This window comes from Marmota flaviventris, chromosome 10 (genome assembly GCF_047511675.1).
Source record: "Marmota flaviventris isolate mMarFla1 chromosome 10, mMarFla1.hap1, whole genome shotgun sequence".
NCBI classification, from domain to species: Eukaryota; Metazoa; Chordata; class Mammalia; order Rodentia; family Sciuridae; genus Marmota; species Marmota flaviventris.
This window is the reverse complement of record NC_092507.1, coordinates 18583499-18605767: the sequence shown is the minus strand read 5'-3', so window position 1 is coordinate 18605767 and position 22269 is coordinate 18583499. Positions and strand designations below refer to the sequence as shown.

Here is a 22269-nt window from a genome sequence, read left to right as displayed (position 1 = left end):
TGAAAACAGACAAAGCCTTTAAAAACAAGTGAGGACGATGGAGGCACTCGGGACTGCAGCAGACAGGGCACCCAGCAGGACACTGGTCACTAGGTAGCCAACAAGATTCTGGAAAACGGGAGAGGGCAAGGCATGGTGAAGGAAATTTGCCCTTGAGATTTTCTCACCAACTATATCCCCCAACCGTGCTCTTACTTGCTTTCTGAGGAAAGGAGGGTCACACCAGAAAACAAGGCAGTGCTGGCTCTCATCAGATGCTGGGGACAGGAGAGCTGGGAGAGCACCCGACAGAAACTACGGCAAATGAAGACCCTCTGTCCCTGGGCAGTGGCCCTGCCTCGCCACACCTGACGTGGGCAGGACAAGAGAGAACAAAAGGACAGCCCTCTCAGCCCCACTCGGACTGTCTACCTTGCTGTGTCCTCCTGAAAAGTTAAAAAGGCAGAAAACTAGTTTTATCAGTAAGAAAATGTTTATTCTTTTGAACCCCACAGGGGGAAAAAATAAAAGAATGCAGCCAAGACCAAGTATTTAACGAAAATAGTGTCTGAAGGGCAGCAAAATGGGGGAAACCTCAACACAAAGTCAGTGACAATTTTCCATGTTTTTGCACAAAGATGAAAAAATCTATGACAATTTTGATAACACTTTCATGGTGACGATTACACAAGATGATTCAAAAATGCAAATGGCAGCAACATGCACACCTGGCTAAAGCTAGGAGTTTTTATTTTAATCCCAAAATAAGATCTGTGATTAAAAGGATGATTCTTTTTAATACTTCTAGTTCACTGACTTGTCCTACTTAATTTGCTTTAAATGAGACATACATGCCAATTAACAGGAAATTTTAGAACTATGTCCTTCCAGGACCCATGGCAAGGAAGCAAAACCAATCTATTTGGTTTCTTAATTTTTCCTAGTTTCCAATACAATTTTGCTTTGTCCCTCTCTCCCAGTCCCTCCCCCCACCCCACCCAGATTTTAAAACACTTCCAAAAGTTGCCTGTGCAAACACTTTTTTCTACCAATGTATAATACAGAGTTGAAACCAATATCTTTGTGCAGTTTTGATTTTAAAATTCTTAAAAAAACAAAACAAAAAAACCAACCCTCCTTGGCACAAGAGCTGAGGAATAGTCTTCGCCTCTTTTAAAGTGTCAAACACAAGATGATGAAAAGTCGATAAAGCACAGTTACGTGAAATGAGGGGGAAAAAAACCAACCTAGACCACAGCTTTTATTAGCCACGTTACAGTCTCATACACAATCGCCACCAGCTTCCTCCCCAGGCGCTCGACACAGCACAGGACACCAGGTGCTTTCCATCAAAGGGAATGGAAGAGGTGGCCAGGTGGCAAGGGACAGCCGCTACCCGCCAGTTTCACAGCAGGATCTGCAGTGAGCTTGATACAGACAGGAAAGAGATGACTGAAGGGGGAAACAGTTTAGAGTGGTCAAGTTTCCTCTTGAAGTCTTTGCCCAGGCACTGTGAGAAGACTGCTGCCCGCCATTTCCTAGGACTAAATAGTGTTGGGAGGTGAATGTTTGGAACGGAACCCTGTTCGTCCCTACGCTAGTCACCTCGCTCAAGTCTCTCAGCCTAAATGATGCTCCTTGAATTGGTTTGGTCCTTGGAGGGGCTATCAATTTTCACTTTCTATAATATGGATAATCATCTTCTTTAATGCAGCTATAAATCAAAGCTGTTAGGTAACTTAACCCTTCACTCTAAAAACTAAGCTTCTGTCCTCATCCCACGTAAATCCAATGTGCAGTTTTTGCTTATTTAAGAATAAAGCAAAACAAAGTGTTGAAAAGCAAAAACTCTGCTTTTTTTTTTTTTCTTCAAGAGGAAACTATTTAAGAATACAGAAAAGGCAAAATTGGCTACTTGAAATCCAAGAATGGTTTTAATGTGTTGGCCAAGAAAAATAAACTGCAAAGTTCTGTGAGGTCTTCTAAAAATTTACAACTGATGGGCAGTTCTAATCAGACTTGGATGTCATCTTCCCCCCTTTTAAAAATGACAACATATACAGTCTCACAAAATACAATATAAACTTTTTTGTCTTGACTGCCAGAGATGCTGCTTTGTGAGGCCTTCTGGTAACCAAATGGTTGGGCAAACCCACAGCTGGCCTTCATTTCTTCAGGGGCTGGTAGACAGAGGCATTGGGATCAAGTCCAGATGGGCTGGTCTCCACAAATTTGGAAGAATAGTGGGGGGAAACGGGACTCAGGGGGCTGGTGGTGGCACTGTACGTTATGCTGGGCATGACGGCCATGACTTCGGCTATCTTCTGTTTTAGGTCCTTGATTTCCTGGTCTTTCTGAAGGATTTGTCCTGTAAGATCAAAGACCTGCCATTAGGAAGGAGGGAGGGCTCACTCGGCACAATGCTCCCTTGGGCCAACCCCAGAGTGGCCTTGGTTCCCCTGGAACAACTCCAAGGCTTATGAGGCTTATGGCTTAAAAGAGCAAAGCAGACTTTTCCTTTACTGTAAAGGTCACATAGTGAATATTTTAGGCACTGTGGGCCGTGTACTGTCTTTGTCATTGTTTTCTTCCCCAACCCTAGGAAATGTAAAAGCCATTCTTAGTTCACAATGGTGTAAGAATAGGCAGAAGGCCAGATGCGGCCTATGGGATGCTGTTTACTGATTCCTAGCTTAGAGGTAAAAAGCGATTCTGCTCACATATGTGTGACAAGAGTGACAAAATCAATTTCCAGGAGCCACATCTTGAACTGGCAGTCATCTCCAACAGCCTAAGAGGCGTACTGGTTCTGAACTGTAGCTCTACCCACTGGGCTGGAATTCTTTCCTGGGGGGATGGGCTGAGCGTCAGACCAAAGAATATAAAACTGAGGCCTCAGAACTAGTGGTGCCAGATTCCCTCACAGAAGCAGAAGCTCTGGGACTGCTGCCCTAGGGAAACTCTCCAGTGGCCAAGGCTGCCATTGTGTCCCTGCCTCTTGGCACAGTGTGCCTCTGACCACCGCCCAGTGTGCAGCTGGCTGGCCATGTTAGCACCAAGATCCCGTTCAGCTTTCGGCACATCCTCCCTCTGTGTGATCACTGGGCTTCAGCTTTGTGATCTGATCAGCTCTGGCTGCTTCACGGCCTGTCCCCTTTGGGTCTTCTCCTATTGTCCCTGCCCCACTAACTTGAGGGTTTCCACTTCCTCAGCAAAGCCCTCCTTGGACCTGCCATCTAAATCAGCTCCCCAGACTCTCAGACTCTCAACCTGCCCTAACAACCTTCTTTTCTGTCCCTTATTCTCCACAATAATCATGATGACAGTGACTGACTCATAGGGCTTCACAGGTGCCAGATGATGTTCTAAGTGTTCACATCTACTAGCTCATTTCTTTCTCAGGACAACCCTAAGAGGTAGGAATTATCATCACCACCCATTCTGCAGATGAAGAAATCAATGCATAAGAGGGGTCGAGTGACTTGCCCAAGGAATACAGACAGCAGAGAGCCAGGGCTCGACTCCATGCAGCCTGCTGCAGTCTACACTCCCAGCATTCTTCTGCTTCCTGAAACTAATTCTTTGAGTGATGATCTGTGTCCATCATCTCCCTGCTCAACTTGAGCCCTGTGAGAGCAGACACTGCGTCTTCATTTTTTCCCATCACCATCCCTCCACTGCCCAGCCTAGTGAAAAGCGGAGGCTCTGCAAGCTCTGTAGCTCACTCAAAGTCACTTAGTTAGCAAGAGCAGGATTTAAGCCCAGGATCACTATGTTCAAAAGCCCACAAGACTGCCATTGTGTTATGTGGCTCTGAGGGGAAGTAAATAAGAAAAGAGAGGGGCTGGGGCTCAGAGGTAGAGCACTTGCCTAGCACATGTGGGACACTGGGTTTGATCCTCAGCACCACATAAAAATAAATAAGTAAATAAACAAAATAAAGGTATTGTGTCCATTTACAACTAAGAAAAAGAAAAAAGGTTGACTGTGAACTGCCCTTATTTTGACCGCTCATGAGTCCCCGGGAAGAGGACCGTGTACTTGGAGTGAGAGTGCTTGAGGCACATGTTTTAAAAGGATGTAGTAGAGATGAAAGTCATTTTGTGACCAGGATGAATCAAATGATACAGAAAGGAAGGAGAAAAGCAACGGGGGGTTTTGATTTGAATTACAAAGCTGGATTCTTATTAGAATATTCTAAGCAGGACAGGGGAGGCGGGCAGTGGGGAAGGCAGCAGCCAGGAGCAGTGTTTGAAAGGGACTGCTCCCTCACTTCCTTCTTCTCCCCTAAGCTTCAAATGAGCATCAAATATCCTCCTCCGCTTTGAACAAAATAAGCTTCAGATGAATAAAATACCTAATGGCATCTGATACGTGAGCCACTCTATCTTTTCCAGTGCAGATTTGAGTTCTTTCATCAGGAACATGAACACATCTCACAAGTTTTGGGAAAGAGCCCCCCTCACTCCCGAGGATTCCTGTGCTGTCAGCGAAGCACAGCTGGGCTGGGAAGGCCCCTTGGCTCCTGAGACCAGGTGCTGCTTCCCCTCCAGGGGATCTTTTCAAGGATGCAAACCCAAGTGAGCAGGGGTGCAGTAGCCGGATGCCCATTCCCCAGGGAGCTGAACCAGGCAAGCAAAAAGGCCGGTAATGGGTCAGAAACTCAGCTTCAGAGGTGGCTTCTCAGGAACCTTTGTTCACCACACCTTTCCCCCAAGTCCACAGACTAAGGCAGCCTGGTGCCCAATCCCCTTCTCTTGTCAATCATCTGGGCCGTCCCCAGCTACTTCTGTGGCCTCACTAACTTCCCCCAACTTCTACACCCACCCTTCACCCCCAGGGGTTTGGCTTCTCTCTCTGGTTTAGGCTGAAGGTTCCCACTGATTGACAAATCTCTCCTATATGGGTGTCTGGGGCGCACCTCTAAAACAAAACACCCCAAACCAAACTCATGCTCCCTAAGCCGTGCTACCTCCCTTCCTTGGCTCCGGCTGGACCTCAGGCATCTCCTGACCTCAGGACCATTCCCTCTCCAGGAGTCAACTCCCCGGTACTTCAACTCCTGCACTGAAGACAGGAGAAGCTCTCACCTGACCCCTCTGCCTCCTCTCAACCTCACTTCTCAAATCCAAATTAGCAGCCAGAACACATCACCTCACACCTCTGGAAAATCTGGAGAATATATTCTCTGGCACGGCTTCATCGGTGTCCTCTTAACCTTCCACTCTTTTCTTTCATCCCCCAGCTTGAGGCCACTAGATTACTCACCCAGACATCCCCAACACTTTCTTTCTCTTGCTTATACTACTCCTTCATGTAACAGCGTTTCTCCCTGCCATTCTCTGTTCTCATTCATCCTTCCAAGCCTAGTCTTCAAAGCCCCCTCCTCCAGGAAGCCTCCCTGAATTCTTCTCTGGCCTCTCCCGCCCTCTGCCTCTGCTTCATGGCAGAGGCCATCTGCTTGGCTTGCCCTCGTGCAGCAATTCTGGAAGTGCAGGCAGGGTCCACAGTGTCAGAACTGCCTCGATAATAACACTAAGACAGCTCCTATCTGGGTGTCTGGGGTGTACCTCTAAAACAAAACACCCCAAACCAAACTCATGCACCCTAAAACATCAGCTGGTTTCTTCATCCTCATTTTGGGCGTGTAAAAATCTTTTCTACATTTTTTTGTTTTGGAAAAAAGTTTTTTTTTTTTTCATAAAAATGTTATTTATGTAAAAATAGAATATGTTTATGTTATTTTAAGATGGATTAATAAATAATAGATTAATAAATAAAAATTTTAAGTTTTAATTTCAAATAGGTAGATGATGATAGATATAATCTACTTGAAATAAGCCTATCTGGGCTACACAATAATTTTAAAAATTTGCACACCACTGCCCTGGTAGATCCCCCACTGATCTGCTGTGTTCATCTCTGCCTCCCCTGGAGTTTTCAGGATAAGGATTTGCAGAATACAGTTACTAGAAAAGTCCTGATGAAACAGTCTTTCCCATCCACTAAGCCAATTAACTGGAGGTTTTTTTCAGTATCCCACTCAGGAATCTAGTCAATTAGGTGGCTATCATTTTCTTGAAGAAAATCCAATTAAAAAAAAAAAAAAGCCAAGGACTTTAACTATTTATCTATCTATTTATTAATTTCTATGTGACGCTGAGAATCGAACCCAGTGCCTCACGCATGCCAGGCAAGTGCTCTGCCACTGAGCCACGACTCCAGGCCTCCAAATTTGTTTTCATCAGGTCACGTCCTGCCTCAGTTCAGATGCCTTCCAGAGCTCCTCTTGTCTCTCAGAGTAAAAGTCCCCAGTTCTTTCTGGGAACCACAAATCCTATAGAACCTGGTTGCTGCTATTCCCACCCTTGATATGAGGCTGCATTCCCGGCTCCCTGCAGGACTTTGTACTTACCCTCCACCTTAGTGCTTTCCTCCAGCTACCTCCACTCTCTGCTCAAATGCTGCCTATTCAAGGGAACTTCTGTGATGCCAGGTAGAAAGAGCAGCCGCCCCCCCCCACATGCCCTTGGCACCACTGCTTTATTTTTGCCATCAACCTTATCGTCCTTTGACATATTGCCCACTGGCTTGTCCACTGTCCCTCACCAGGGCTAAATCCTCGAATCCCCAGGGACTCTCGGGATGCCTGGCACACAGCAGGTCTCAGTGACAATCTGCTGAGTGGATGTCCTGCTCTCCAGACTCTCTTCCCACAGCTCCATCCAAGCAGAGCCAGCTGCAGTTCCGAAGGCATAAGGCCCTGCCTCACCTCCGGCACTTGGTCAGACTATATCTTCTGCCAAGTGGCCTCCTGAACCCTTGTGCTCCACTATGCTTCTTATTCACTGTGCCACCCCTTCCCATAATTCAAGCTCTAGCTCAGACATTAGTTCCTCTGAGACATGGCTTCCTCTGACTCCCCAGACTAGTTTAGTCCCTACCTCTCTCTCTGGATTCCCATAGGGCTGGTACATGCTGCTATGTCAGCACCTTTTGATGACTTCAGAGTCACCTACTTGTTCAACAACACCCTGAGCTCCTAGAACGTAGACACTCATAGTCTTTTCTGTACACCCTGCACTTAATATGCTTCCATCTCAAAATATGTCTGCAGGGCACTTACCAAACCACTTGAAGGGAAAACTGAAATGCCCTTTGGTTCAGAGCTCTATGGGGGAGGTCTGCTCTCCGAAGCCCCACCACCCCAACAGGGCCCACCACTCTCCTACCCTGGGCAATCTCAAGCTGCCGTTTTGCGTCGCCCAGTGCAGAGAACAGGTCCAGTTTGATTCTTGTCTCTGCGCTGAGGCTGTTCTCCAGGTGCTGTGTCTTATCTTGCATGGCGGAGAGGGCTGACATTAGCACCTCGGTGTCCTTCTCATTTTCCTTATACTTCCGAAGCTCCTATCAATATCATCAAAACAGCAATGCTACATGGTAGTTTTGGCATCGATGTCTAAAAATTAGCCTGAAATCACAAATTAAATCCCACTATTCTTGACCTGGCCAATAGAACACAGAAATCTGGTACTTTCATGGTATTCTCACTAGTTACAAGCATATGGCAAATGTATTTATATGGTGACATGTATACACAAAAACATTTAATGGATAATCATTTGACTATATGAGGCACAATCTAGCTAAAAATGGCCTCTGCCTTCAAAGCAAACTCTTTCTTGCAAGCCTACTTCGGAACCATGGAGAACTTTTCCCTGCTGACTACTTGCAAATGCTGGTGTAATGCTGCTGTCAAATTTGCCAAAACTCTTCTCTAAACTTGCACTAAAAATTGCAGAAATATTCGTTATTTTGACAGGACAAACTGTAAAATAAGCCCACTTAAAATAGTTGGGAATATAGCCAATAAAAATATATTTGAACTTTTTCTTTTAAGAGAGAAATCCAAACCTATTATGGAGACTTTAAAAATACAGAAGAGTTCAAAGAAAATGCAAATTACCCATAATTACACCACTGCAAAATGTGATATATTTTCTTTGAGCCTTTTTAATGTTTATGTGTATCTTTTAGCATAACTGAAATAATACATATATAATTTGTATAGCCTTTAAAAACTTGTCCTCTCAAATATTCTTCCAAAATAAAATTGTTAATAATATATATAATACTCCTATATGTATATATATAATAATTTGAATGAATCTTCCATTGTTAAGTTTCCTTTTTTTTTACATTTATATACCACTACACAAAACATCTTTGAGATATCAATCATTGGTAATATTTTTCAATATTTGCCTTAGGGCTGAATTCCTAAAAAGGTAAACACTTAAAAAATACCTGATTTTTTCCAGAAGTTTTATTTCCATCCACCAGCAATGCATGAAGCTATTTTGTAGCATCTTCACCAAGACTGATACTATCACTTAAAAATTCTTTGCCAGTTTCACAGAAGACAAATTATTTCTAATTTTAATCTGCATGTCTTTGATGATTAATATATTCTTACATTTTTTCAGTCATTAGTATTTCTTCTGTGAATTATCTGTTCATATTTTTGTTTATTTCTTTATATTTGAACTTTTCTTAGTTATTTTATGAGCTATTTACATGTTGAGGATATTCAGTAATTATTTATACTTGCTGCAATATGTATACCTTCCCCAGCTGATTTTATTTTACTCTGATTTCTTCCATTGCTTTTAGGTTTAGAAAGTATCCCTGTTTCAAGATGAAGTCTACTATGTTTTTACCTAGCTATTTTGCATGCAACCCTTTATCTAGAATTTCTTTTTGTGTGCTGTGAGATGAGCTTCTAATTTTATTTTTTTCATCACTTATCCAGTTCCAAAGCCTGTTACTGACTCCTGCTCACCTCTCCTGGCTGCATTACCTTTACTATATACTTGAGGCTTTGTCTCCAGGTCATCTATTCTACCCCACTGACTTGCCAGTAATTCTTACCATTTGCTCATGATGTAAATTACTGTAACTTTACCATATATGACATTAATGAAGAGCTGATGGTAAGTACCTGTTTAAGGTACACATGGCCCCCTAAACTGGCTACACCCTGTCCTGGCATCTTTCCTCACCCTGCACTGCTCAAGACTACAGACTCTAAGGTTCAGAGTCATCCAGCAGGATCTGTTCCCTGGCAATGGACAGACAGACAGTTAGGCTCAGGAAAGATGTTAGGTCCCAAAGGACACTAATCTGGCCTATAACCTGAAAATGTTAAAAGGATCTACAGAACGTCAAATCCTGGTGTAAAACATGTTCAGGGATTGCCAACACTTCTGGCTTGTATCAGAATCTGGCTATAATATGAAATGAGCTAGACAAAATTAAGAGTTCAATCTTTTTACCACCTATGAATTTTTAGAGCCATGGGATTTGGTCTGTATCAAAAGGCACTGTTTCCACCTTGCGGCACAGCACACAAAAATCTAGACTGAAAAAGGAGTTCCAGGTCAAGAGGAGACTTTTGTTTCCTCCTTACCTGAACTTTCAATTCTAGTTCCCTGATCTGGTCTTCTTTCACCTTCATGTCCATTGTGAGCTTCTTGCCTTCTGCTTCTAGTTCTCTGATCCGATTCCGTAAGGTTTCAGTGCACTCTCCCCTTTTGAAAAATAAGAGAAGGAAATAAATGAATTTCAAAGCCTACAGGTTTACAGTTTTCCCTCTGTATCCATGGGGGATTGGTTCCAAGATTCCACGAATACCAAAATCCATGTATGCTCAACTTCTGTATATAAAATAGCTTAGCGCTAGCATATAACCTCTGCACATTCTCCCATATTTTAAAACTATCTCTAGATTACTTATAATACGTAAAGAAATGTAAATGTATGTACTTGTTATATTACATTGTTCAGGGAATAATGATAAAAATAAAAAGTCTGTACATGTTCAATAAAGATCCAGTTTATTTTTTTCAAATATTAACTATCTTGAGATGGCTGAATCTGCCGATGCTGATGGAGCCTACAGCTGTGGAGGGCTGACAGTACTTATATTATAGGACTGAGGTTTTTTCTTATACTCAAGGGTCTGTAAGTTTTTAACTTTTGGCTCAATATGTGCAATAACTGTCATCAACTGAGTGTCTCTACAAGCTAGGTACTTTACCCAAACTCCCTTTAGTACATTATCCCATTTTCCAGATAAGAAAGCCGAGGTAACACAGATAAAGTAGTCTCCTAGTGTGTAGGTCACAGAATTGAGATAAGAACAGGATTTCTTGCTTCCCAGTCCAGCATTCTTCCCACCAGGCCACAGTGACTTACTACACACAGAGCAGAGCTGGGTAGAACTGAACATGTACTATCTCTAGTAAGGCTCAATAAACACACAAAAATCCCTTGTTTTTCCACTTTTGGGGGATTATGCACTGTAAATTTCACCTTTGGTTAGTCACAAAGTTGCTGCAGCCTGGAATAAACAGAAAAACAAAAGAGCAACATTAGGCTGCTTCTCAGGGCTAAGGATGAGCTAAAGGGGATGAGGCAGTCCAGAGCTGCTGAACTACTAAGTGTTGAGGTTCCAGGCCTGAGAAGTAGGTGTCCTCTGATTACCAAAGGAAGATCCAGGGAGAGACTTGCTCAAGAGTAAAAGCCATTCCACCTAAGAGACGGCAAACAAGAGCCCTCCAAGGACAAGACCCAAACAAATAAGCTTAACTGGAAGCAAAAGCGATTTAGAGTAGACCCTGAAACCAACTGACTGATGACTCTCAGGCATGGGAGACACTAACGATGTGGTTAAGGTACTGCTGTATTGTGGCTCAGCGGTAGAGCGCTCACCTAGCACATGCGAGGCCCTGGGTTCGATCCTCAGCACCACGTATTAATAAATAAATAATAAAGGTATTATGTCCAACTACAATTAGAAAAAAAATATTTAAAAAAAAAAAAGTACTGCTATATCCTACTACGTAGAAGGTTTTAGAAAAGGTAGATGCTAGATAAGTTAAGGAAAACACAGGCCATTCTGGATGAATATTCAAGTAAATATCCTGCAAGTGCAAGTGTATGGGAAATGCTAACACACACCTTGACACAAACAACCCATATCAGCAGCAGGCAGTCAGGGGTCTGTCTAGATCAGAATCTGAGTCTGTCTAGATCAGATGGCCCCCAGTCCCCCAGTCTCAACCACCCGCAGTCTACAGTCTGTAGGGGGCGGCACACTGGGAAGAAACATTCTCACTATTCACTGCTATTTCCTGAAAGGTGACAAGATGATTCACCAATTATTCTGCAAATGCCAGAACCCTAAAGAAGGTTATTAACATGCCAAAGGTTGGCAACTAAATTACTTGTTTAATGCAATAAAGTAAAACTCAAGAAAGAATTGTGGTTGAATTATACCACATAGATACAAATTAGGACAAAAATTCAGCATGAAATAAAAAATTTACCCTCATTCTGTATCTGCAAGCCCATAACTGACCCCAATCATGCAGATGGAATTCAGGAGTCAAAAAACAAACAAAAAGAAGGTGAAGCAGAAACAAAGGAGTGGGGGGGAGACTGAACAATCTTCCTTCTTTACTGGAATTCATATGGCAGTTACATATCAGTTTTTGAAATATCTGCATGCAGGGGTACTTCTCAATGGTATGAGAAGTAGTTCCCAGTTTTCATCACCCCACACAATCTACACAAATATTTCTTTCTTGCTTTTCCTTCTTTTTCCTTTCCTCCCTCCCTTCCTTGAGTACTTTACACCACTGACCTACATCCCAGCCCTTATTAAAGTTGCTTAGGGCCTTAGGCTGGCTTCAAACTTGCAGATCCTTCTGCCTCAGCCTCCAGAGCATCTAGGATTATAGTCACTGCCATCATGCCTGGCTCAGCACTCCACAAATCTAATAGAAACTTGTATTTCACCTTTTTTTTTTTTTCATCTATTTGATAGTTTGCTGATATCCAACAAAGCCAGGAGCAGTTAGTACACAGTGCCTGGGTAACCAAGATTCTATCATTCTTCCATTTTAAGATAAAAACTCAGAAACACCCACACTTAAGAGCCTTATAAAGGGAATAAAATTCCAGATGGGATCTCTCAACACATTTAGTAATCAGTTTTTCTGAAAGTAACTAGAGGCATTCTATAAGCAGCAGTTGGTGCAGGGATGCTAAGTCCACTTTATAAGTGAGGTCATTAAGGAATGAATTTGTTACAAGACACACAGCCCTTAAAAGCAACCTATCCATGCAAGATTGTGGTCTGTCCAATCCTACCCTTGGCAGCAAATTCCCACATATGTCTTGGGACAAGGAAAGCCAACCTGGATTATACACTCCGGTGACATGAACTTACCTAGATGCAGCAGCAAATGCAACAGCCCGTGCAGCAGTGGCTTCTTCTAACTTCTTCCTTTTTTTTTCCTCCATTAACTGTTTTTCTACAAAACTCCGTGCTTCCTGCTCAGCTTTTAGCTTTTTCTCCAACTGGCTGATGTTCTGCTTGTCTTTTTGCTTCATTTGCACAGCATTATGTAACCTATATGAAAACAATTGTCATACAAAGTCTTCATAATAAGAAACAGGCTTCTTTTTTCTCATTTTAAGGTCAAGTAAAATGTATGAACAGCAAACCTTAAGTACCAACTTCCTGTGTGCCTGGGAAAACACAGCGTCATAACAATGCCTAAACACTAACAAACAGGCTGCTTACAAGACCCAGAATCAGTCCTACCCTCTGTTTTGTTAAGGTAAGTGATCTACAGCAGGTAGTCTAGAGTATAGGATATAAGAAGCTTCTAACTGAGGGGACAATCATTGTAGAACTAATTCCAGTGTCCTGCAGCACCTTAAAAGAATTTTTGTCTGGGTAAAAAAAAAAAAAAACACTGCTGGAACCAGCCCCACCAAAAAGAAAATAAGGCTAGAAGGGAGGAGTCTTTCTTATCCTGAATACAATCATGATGGGACCTACTGCAGACTTTTCTTACCAGCTGTAAGACATTTTCTTAATGTCCCTGAATCAGTTTCTTTGGAGTCACCCATAGCTTTACATATCAAAGTGAGGAGGTAACATTCCTCCTTATCAATGCTAAAACCACCACAAATGTTGGTCAAAAGCAATAGAGAGAGTTTTTGCCTGTAATGCTCAAATTCTGAAGTTACATTTAAAAAAATGCAAGACTCCTCTTCCAACAGGAAAAGCCCAGAGTCTATAATTGTAATCACTATGATGGGCATATATTGCTTAGATATTTAAAAAAAAAGACAGCTCTACATTGAGTCAAGTAATTCCAGAATGAATTAATGGAAAGCTTAAAAGAATTCACCCAGATCTGGCTTTTTGATTGCCTCTTCAAGAAAATCAAAGTTTAATGTCATTTTTTAATTCTATAAGTCAAAGTAGATATAATCTGCCCCTCTGGAAATTGTCACTCAGAGGAACAAGATTTTCCAACTGTGACTACTCCTAACAACTTTACTTATCATGGAAACTATTTTAAATTATTAAATGAAAAGGACAAAATATGAATAAACCTTTGTTGCAATGAAGTAAGTTTTTATAGATCTTGAACATCTGGTAGTACATTAAATATTTTAAACATTTTACTTAGAAACTTCTCTGCCAGGTCCCTTTGTCACCAGGAGGCTTGTGCTCCCACCCCTGGGAACATATAAAAACACTGATGGTCATTTTATATGGGGAACTGGGGAGGGTGCGTCCGGCCACCAGAGACCCGCCAGGTGCGCGTACTTGTTCTGCAGCAGCTCGTTCTCCTGCCGGAGCTGGCCCATTTCTGAGCGGATCCCTCGTTCGGTGCTGGAGAGGGAGCTGATCTGACTGCGGAGCTCCTGTTCCACTTGCCTGCTGGCCTGCAGGTCAGCCTTTAACTTTTTAATGTCTTGTTCCAGCCTAGGAGAAGGAGAAATGTAGCATTTTCATCTGGGAAGGGACATACCCAGGGCTGGGTGAAGGACACTGCCTGTAGTCCTGAACTGCTGGGTGGGTGGCAAACTGTCCCACTGGACTTTCGTATGAAATCTGCTTAGTTTTATCGCAGGATACCACCTAAGTCCCTACCCTTTCCTACTAAGGGTAATTTGATTTGCCCCAAATGTTTGCGACACTGATGGGTAAAGATGGTACTTGTGCATATGCTAATAAAGGATAAGAGAAGGCAGAAAGTGTGGCTGCAGGACACGGTGGCCTCCCTGTGGATGACTTTTCCATGCCCCTCAGCAAGGGGAGTATGTTAAAACAACCAGCTCATGACCCACCCCTTACAGTTCTGAGATACTCTGATAGCTCAGCCTCTAGGGTCTGAAATTCCCTCCCACCATGGCTGAGAAGGAAACAATGTTCACATCAACATCCTGACATGTTAGCTCCTTGCTAAAAATGTTTGTGCTAGTGGAGACTGTGGAAAAGAATGAAAAAAGGAACAACTGACATGCTCTAAAAAGGAGGCTATGATAAAATTCATGCTAGAAGGAATAAAAAACAGCAGCTGCTGTTTCATAAGGACGGAGAGACCAGACCCTATCCTACGGGTTTAGTGCTGTGCACTCATTTTATCTCCATACTGGTAAAGTGCAATAAGGATTCCCATTTTTCTAGATGAAGAAATCCAGGCCAGGAAAACCTAGCAGCCCAAGATCCCTGAGGCAGCAGCCCCAGAGTTCCATGCTCTTTTCCACAAGGCCAAACGCAGTTGCATCATCCATAGCACAAGACAAGTGCTACCTGAGCTCTGTGGAGACAAGGCTGGGACAGGCTTTGCCAAGAGAATGAGAATTGAGTTGGCCCTGTAGGCTGCACAGGATTCGGAAAAGCAGGGGGGAGGCCGGACATTCTAAACTGGGGAGAGTGGTACATAGTCAAAAACTCAGAGCCAGGAACAGCCATAGATATCTGGGGGCAAGCACTAGGTGTGGCCTCTTAGGAAGGCTTGTACTGAAATCAGAGAGGGAAAGGATGTGGTAGATGGGACTGTGGTGCTGACGGTCAGGGTAAGAACATGCCATGTGAGACTGAAAAGACACTTTCTACCAGGATACAAACTCACAGGTAGACAAAGGTCACTTTGTTCTATTTATTTATTTATGTATTCATCTTTAGGTGCTGAAGATCAAATCCAGGGCTTTTTGCATGCAACACACACACTCTACCCCTAGGCCACATTCCCAGCCTCTGATTAAAACCTTGAACACGGGAGTGGGGGTGGGGGTGAGGGTGGGGGGTGAGGGTGGGGGGTGGGGGGACACGACATAGCTCAGTTGCTAGAGTGTCTGACTCGCATGCACAAGGCCCTGGGTTCAATCTCTGGCACTACCACCAAGAAAGAAAAGAAAAGAAAAGAAAAACTTGAACATGTCACTAATTTAAGAGAACCAAGATTTCTGCAAAGCATTGGTGTTCTCTCGAGAACTATGCACTCCACAGACGTTAGACATGTTTTACTAAGCAGTAAATCTCTGGGGACTACCACAGTGACCCACACTTACTTAATAATGACCTCCCTTAGAAAGCCAAAGGGCAGCTTTACTCCCCTATCTACCATTGAACAGCTTGAAAATTCTCAAGTACCCCAAATCATGAAACACTGATGGTCATTTTATAGGTGCAAGCCCTAAGTGTCCCTGTCCAGTGCTTGGGAGCATGGCCAAGAAACACGGCCTGGGAACCTTGTGTTCCAGAAGCACTGCTAGGTCTCCTGACACAGCTCACTCCCACAGGAGGGGTCACCAGTTGACGTCATGCTACACTTTCCCTATTGCCAGGGTTATTCCAGTTCAGAGTACTCTTGGACTACTTTGAACAAGTACAGATTAGCATTTATACCATTGCCACATCACCCCTCATTCACCTGAAGCAACCCAAGGGACATATTCCAAAACAATTCAATGCTGTCAGGTTATCCCCATTAAGAACTTCAGTTGAAAATAAGTTAGATAATCACTTTCCTTAATTTCAATGTCGACTGCAGTTAAAGGATTGCAGTTTTTGGTAGAAAAGGTAAATTTTCAGTTGAGAAAGGAACTTGGAAGGATTTGAGATCAGGGTTCTGGACTTGGCTCTGGTGCCAACTTTGTGACCCTGGGCAAGGCTGTCACCTTCCAGGCCTGTTTCCTCATTTGAGTCTGGCACTCTCTAAAGTTCTTCCCGGGCTGGTCTAGGATTTCCAAAGCTGACATGTTAACAGATGCCTGCTAATTTGCTGCTTCAGATTAGCAAACTAAACTGTGTTCTATGCAGATGCACAGGAATCAAGTTCCACAGCCCAGCCCACTGAGGCAAAGTCTGTGCCACAGCTGGGAATGACAGCAAAACTAAATCTGCAGAGGCTACAGTCAATTGTTTTGTAGTTACTGCTTTCTTTCATTTTTAAATCCTGAAAAGCCATTTTTCTACCATAAACTAAGAACAACAATATTTATTCTGCAGCAAATTTCAGAGTTCCTAGAAAACTGCAAAATCCAAAAAGCTAAGGCAGTTAGTTATAAGATCAACAAGTGCAACACATAGCTTCTGAAACCCACCAAACACTCAACAATGTATTTTTAAAATGTGGAACTTCTATGAAAATTTTGTCAAAGACAAACAGCACACTATCAATAAAAGACAGAGTATGATCACTTTGTGAAAATTCATAAATTTTACATGTAAAGTTTGTGCAGAGCTGTGTATGTGTGCTACACTGCAAAAGAAAGGGTTTTACTTATTTGTTTATTTGTTTGTTTGTTTATTTATACTGGGGATTGAACTCAGGGGCGTTAACCACTGAACCACATCCCAGCCATTTTTCGTATTTTATTAAGAGGCACAGGGCCTCTATAAGTTGCTGAGGCTGGTTTTGAACTCGTGATCCTCCTACCTCAGCTGGGATTACAGGCGTGCACCATCACGCCCAGCAGAAAAGTTTTTCTTTGGTTATTTTTTGTTTTTGTTCTTAATAAAATATACTTTCACAAGATGTACAAGTAAAATACTTCATGATTTTTTTAACTGCTATCATTCACTTCATAAAATTATGAATTACTGTTTTCTAAACTGTTGAAGTAAACCTCTGAGTTAACATCAGCTTTCCGATTTAAGAAATAGTGAACTATAGGAACACTGACTAATGACATATAAAATAACTTACAGTGCTTAGTAGCAAAACTCTCAGGAACTTTTAAAATTATGATGAGCAATTTTTCACTGCCTCTCTACAGAAAGCATTAATTTAACCTTGAAGCTTCACTACCTATTTCAAATCTTTACTGAGGTAGGCAGTAAAACGATATACAACCTCATATCAAATTTGTTTTTTATTGCAAGAATAATACCAAGTCAGAGCAGGGCAGAGTGCTGCTTGCCTGTAATCCCAGCAGCTCAGGAAGCTGAAACAGGAGGATGGAAAGCTCAAAGCCAGCCTCAGCAACAGCAAGGTGCTAAGCAATTCAGTGAGACCTGTCTCTAATAAAATACAAAACAGGGCTGGGAATATGGCTGTGGTTTAGGGTCCCTAAATTCAATCCCTGGTACCCACCTCCCTCAAAAAAAGAATGATACCAAGTCAGTATAAAAAACAGAATACAATAGGAAAGCGTCGAGTATAAAAATGTAAATAACTCACAATCCATTCATCCAGACAGAACCATTCACTGTTCGTATTCGGTATACTTCTGTATGTCTTTTAAGTTTTTTCCATACATGTAAATATATTTCATATCGGTAAATGAGTACCACATATACAACTTATATATCCTAAGTATCTCTCACACTATTAGAAAATTTTCATATAACTAATTGCTGTATAGTGTTCCACTGTACGGATACACTCTACAATTCTATTTTCTAAGATATGGTTCAAACTTTGCATTTTCTCAGTAGATATGTGCCACGAGTTTTAAAAGAACTGCGTGAATTAATAAATTGAACCAAATAAAGCCACTCAAGTGCTGGGGCATTTATTGAACAGATAACTCCTATTTCTCTTAATGGTGTACTTAGTTCCTAGGTGGTGAAGGTCAATACTTCCCAGGTAAAATACAGATATAGAATTAGTATTAAGTACTAAGCAGTTCTGATTAAATAGAGTTAAGAGGTTAGTGCAAAATCTTCAAATGTTATTTTTGAGATTTTATTAAACTGTGAATAGCTACAACCTAAATTAGAAGCAGGTGGTCATAAAGAAAATGAGCTAGAAGGAAGAGTTTATAACACTTGAAACTAATTTCAGTAAATAAAGAATTGAGGAAAAATATTCACCTATAAGTTTGGAACCTTCTTATCAGAGCCAAGTCCTATTCTCTTCCCTACCCTATGGAACCTGAAAGGATAAAAGAGAACTTTCTCCAGAAGAGTTACAATCTCATCCTCCACCCATCCCCCCAAAATATTGGGCCAGGCACTTAATCAAACTTCAGTAAGACTTAACCAGGAAGCATGCACTTCCTGTTTGCCCAGCTCCTACAAAACCAGTTTTCACCCTCACAAAGGCCTGCTGAGTGTCATCACCACTTTGAATACAAAGAGGGCCCATGGCAAAGGTGTAGTCTACCTGTACCAAACTATGTTCATTTTTGCCCATAGATTCTAAACTTTTATATATTATATATTAGGTCCAGGTAAGCTTTCTAGCTATCTTATTGATAATTTAAAAGAATATTTTTTATTGATAATTTATAAGGATGTTTTGAGGTTACCTCTGAATCCTGGCGTATTACTAATAAAGGCAGGACCATCTACAACAGTGCTTCCTCAGGTCCCCAAGTCAGATGACAAGGTTGACTTCAAAGCAGATTTATCAAATTGAGGCTTCCTCTTACCCACTCTAACTCATAACTATATTTCAGCTTCTTCCCAATGCAAGCCATATTTTGTAACTGATAATTAATTTAACTATAAAAGGAAAATATTTACATTTTAATAAGGAATAATCTCCTAACTGACCAAGAGAAGAAAGTCGAATATTAGCCTTAGACAGGCTAAATAGCAAAAACATCTTTTGAGTATCTGGAAGGACAGCAGGTAGAAAAACAAAGTACAGTATACAAGTGTCCACTTTTATTTGAAAAGGGTATTTAAGTATCTGAAAAGGTAGAGAGATACTGAGTCTAAATGTTTGTAATTCTTATCTTTGATAAATGACTTCAATTACAGCCCACAACAAATACTGTAACTTCTTTGAAGTTTAAAGTCTCCAGTGTGCCCTGACAGTAAGTTCCTGCTTTTGAAGAAATTGGGAGCACAGGAGAAGCTGAAGGCGCAAAGGCAGAAAATTTACACGTGAAGCCAATTCTGTAAAAAAGAGGCAGAGCTACTCTACATAGGCTTTCACCTAGGATGACAGGCTCTCTGTGCACTCTAACAGTCACGCCCACATGCATTCCAGAAAACCACAGGCTTGGTTGCTGGCTGGACCCCGTGAGCCCACGGGAGGATGAGCCTCAGCTTGGCTTTACCTCTGTGCACTAAAGACTGGCAACAGGGATGCACTCAATCAATCCTGCTGCTAGCTCTGAGGGAAAAGGAGCTTTCAGAAAGCCCTCTCCAAGTTATACAGCCCAGGGACCGAGGCAGGTTTCCTTCTGAACCGCACACACCAACCCAAATGACCCACTCCTTGTTTTCAGACAATGAGTGCCTTCTGCCTTAATGATGTCACCCCATGAGAAGAAAGAGCTCCATTTTTCACTCTTACCCATTCTTTAAGGCCTAGTTATAAAACAACCACAAAAACTAATTTGCATGAGGTACCCCAGGTTCGTTCTTGTGGAGCCCTAAAGCCCTCACTGCTAGAACTTCATGTCATTCTGGTGTTTAATCTTTTCCTGTGTTAGGTATCTTATTTCTAAGAAGACTGTAAGTTCTTTGGAGCCAGAAATTGACTGTGCTGTAAAATTAGAAGCAGGAACTGTATTTTCTTAAGTTTCTCTAATTCTTACAGATTAATCCTCAAGCTGTGCCCGTCTCTTCAATGCTCAGAACAGAACACGGGTGGTGTTATGACATAGGAGGCTCTGGAAGTTATCTACAGCAGACCATCAAGTTTTTAACTTAAATAGCAACTGAAGGAGACAGGGTGAGATCTGCTTATGAAGAAAGTAGGTGAACAAGAAAGGAACAAATGAGCCAGCATGTTGCTGTACACCTGTAATACCAGTGACTCCAGAGGCTGCGGCAGGAAGATTGCAAGTTCAAAGCCAGCCTCAGCAACTTAGCAAGGCCCTAAGCAACGTAGCCTCAAAATAAAAAACGGCTGGGGATATAGCTCAGTCGGTAGAGTGCTTGCCTCACATGCACAAGGCCCTGGGTTCAATCCCAGCGCCACTAAATAAATAAATTTTTAAAAATAAAATAAAAAGAGCTGGGGATACAGTTCAGTGGTTAAGCGCTTCTGGGTTCAACCCCTGGTACCAAAAAAATTAAAGGAATGAATAAAGAACAACTGCTTCATTTGGATAAGTACCTAATTCCATAGGAATCCCTGGTATACACTGATCACAAAGACAAGACTTGAGGAAACGCACAGCTGAAAATTGAGCTCACAAATCAAAACTCTGTCCCCAGAAGAAATACCAAATATCCTGTGTCCCAAATGCTCCTCTGGCCTCTGGGTCATTCACACAGATGGAAAGTGGAAAGGACAGCATATGGGTCATTCACTTCTGTGAATGATCAAGTATGTGCCAAGCATATGGTGACACAGCCCATCCACAGTGAGGATCACACTAACTTGAAGCAATGCTGTAGTACATTCTATAAATCACAACTTTGGAAACACCAAAATGAAGCTGCCTCGGGTCTCACTGTGGTGACTACAATGCTTACCAGGCACAATCATCCAGAAATAGTCAACAGCCTGATGACCTCATTACTAGGTGAAATCATATTACAAAGTACCTTATGTCTCTGCTCCACAAAAGGAAACACATTAATTTTCCTTAAAGAATGGAAACAGAGACAGAAAAAGAATTCTAGAAAAAGAGACAAAAAAAGAATTCTTTCACACAACTGGTCATTCAGGATAATACGGTGCAGACTTCTTGAAGCTCTTCAGGAACAAAGCTACTAGTGTCAAGAACGAGCGGTTTTTAATAAGGTCCTTAAAGGAATGTGCTCAGATTTGATGATTTGTATCAAATGTCTAAAATGCTCACAGTTGTGGCAAGCCAAGAGGCACAGGAAGATTTGTGTAAAAGCATGTTTGTTGTAAAACCAAACATGCTGAATATACAATAACTTAACAGAAGAACTTAAATATTTAACAAACAAAAACAGAAGAACTTAAATATTTAACAGAAAACCAGCTAAATAAGTTATTGTATATTCATGTATCTGAATGCCATTAAAAACCTAAGTCACTGAAAAATCATTGAGGCTTTCACATAACTTTTCATCTCAGCAACTTGGGAGGCTGAGGCAGGAGGATCACAAATTTGAGCCCAGCCTTGGTAACTTAGGGAGACCCTGGCTCAAAATTAAATAAAAAAGGGTTGGGGATATAGCTCAGTGATGAAGCAATCCTGAGTTCAATCCTGAGTACTACAAAAGAGGGGGAAAAAAGAAAGAAAAGTCACTAAAGATAATTTGATATATACATGATAAAGTCAGTGAAAAACAAGTTATAAGACATTTAAATATAATGTTTGTATATATAACACACACACACACACACATATATATATATATCACAACATACATAATGGTTTAGGTTTTTGTTTTGTTTTGTGGTGCTGGGGATTGAACCCAGGGCTCTGTACACGAGAGGCAAGCACTCTACCAACTGAGCTATATCCCCAACCCTGGGTTTAGTTTTGTAAAAAGATGCTGGGAGGAGCTATATTAAATAGTAGTATCTCTTCACCTTCAGAATCAGAGATAATAAATATGCTATAACATATTTTTAACATTTTAATCATTATTTTTGTAATTGGAAGAAAAATGGTTTTAAAAGAGGACACTGCTTGTCTGCTTGTTGTGGCTCTCCAGCGTTCCCCATTATGCTTAGGCTTGCCTTGTCAGGTCAGTTTCAGAATAACCTGAAAGATTTAGTTTGGAAAACCCAAATCCTTTACTTCATAATCTTTTAACATCATTCCAAAGAAGGGGAACTTACCTTTCTGAAACAGAGACTGCCTCAGTTCCTAAATCTACACCAACTACTTGTTATTTATCAGTTCCCATCAAAAGAATGTCTTTTCTAAATCTGTAGACTGCAGAGCTATTGCATCTCATCCGGTTATGGCTTTCTATGGAAAGATCTCTTACAACACCGGACACAGGAGGCAGCCGTTGCCCCAGCAGTGGACTCAGCATTACCACATATTACATTTACCAGGGCACTGCTGAGAGGTCCAGAT

The 22269-nt window shown here is 41.8% G+C and overlaps 1 protein-coding gene across 2 annotated transcripts in view; it reads right to left on the bottom strand.

The window, feature by feature from the left end:
* Positions 1 to 453: 453 nt before the first annotated feature.
* Maco1 (macoilin 1) overlaps positions 454 to 22269 on the bottom strand; it is a 63142-nt gene continuing 41326 nt past the window's right edge. Inside the window, exons 7-11 of one of the 2 annotated variants that reach the window (XM_027937490.2) lie at positions 13673 to 13831; positions 12275 to 12457; positions 9449 to 9569; positions 7212 to 7386; positions 454 to 2347 (exon numbers count right to left, since the gene is read on the bottom strand). In XM_027937490.2, the coding sequence (XP_027793291.1) occupies positions 2145 to 2347; positions 7212 to 7386; positions 9449 to 9569; positions 12275 to 12457; positions 13673 to 13831 (841 nt within the window). In that variant the 3' untranslated portion in view covers positions 454 to 2144. Of the gene's footprint in view, positions 2348 to 7211; positions 7451 to 9448; positions 9570 to 12274; positions 12458 to 13672; positions 13832 to 22269 lie in introns of those variants that run through there. The other variant, XM_071617493.1, reaches the window with a different exon arrangement.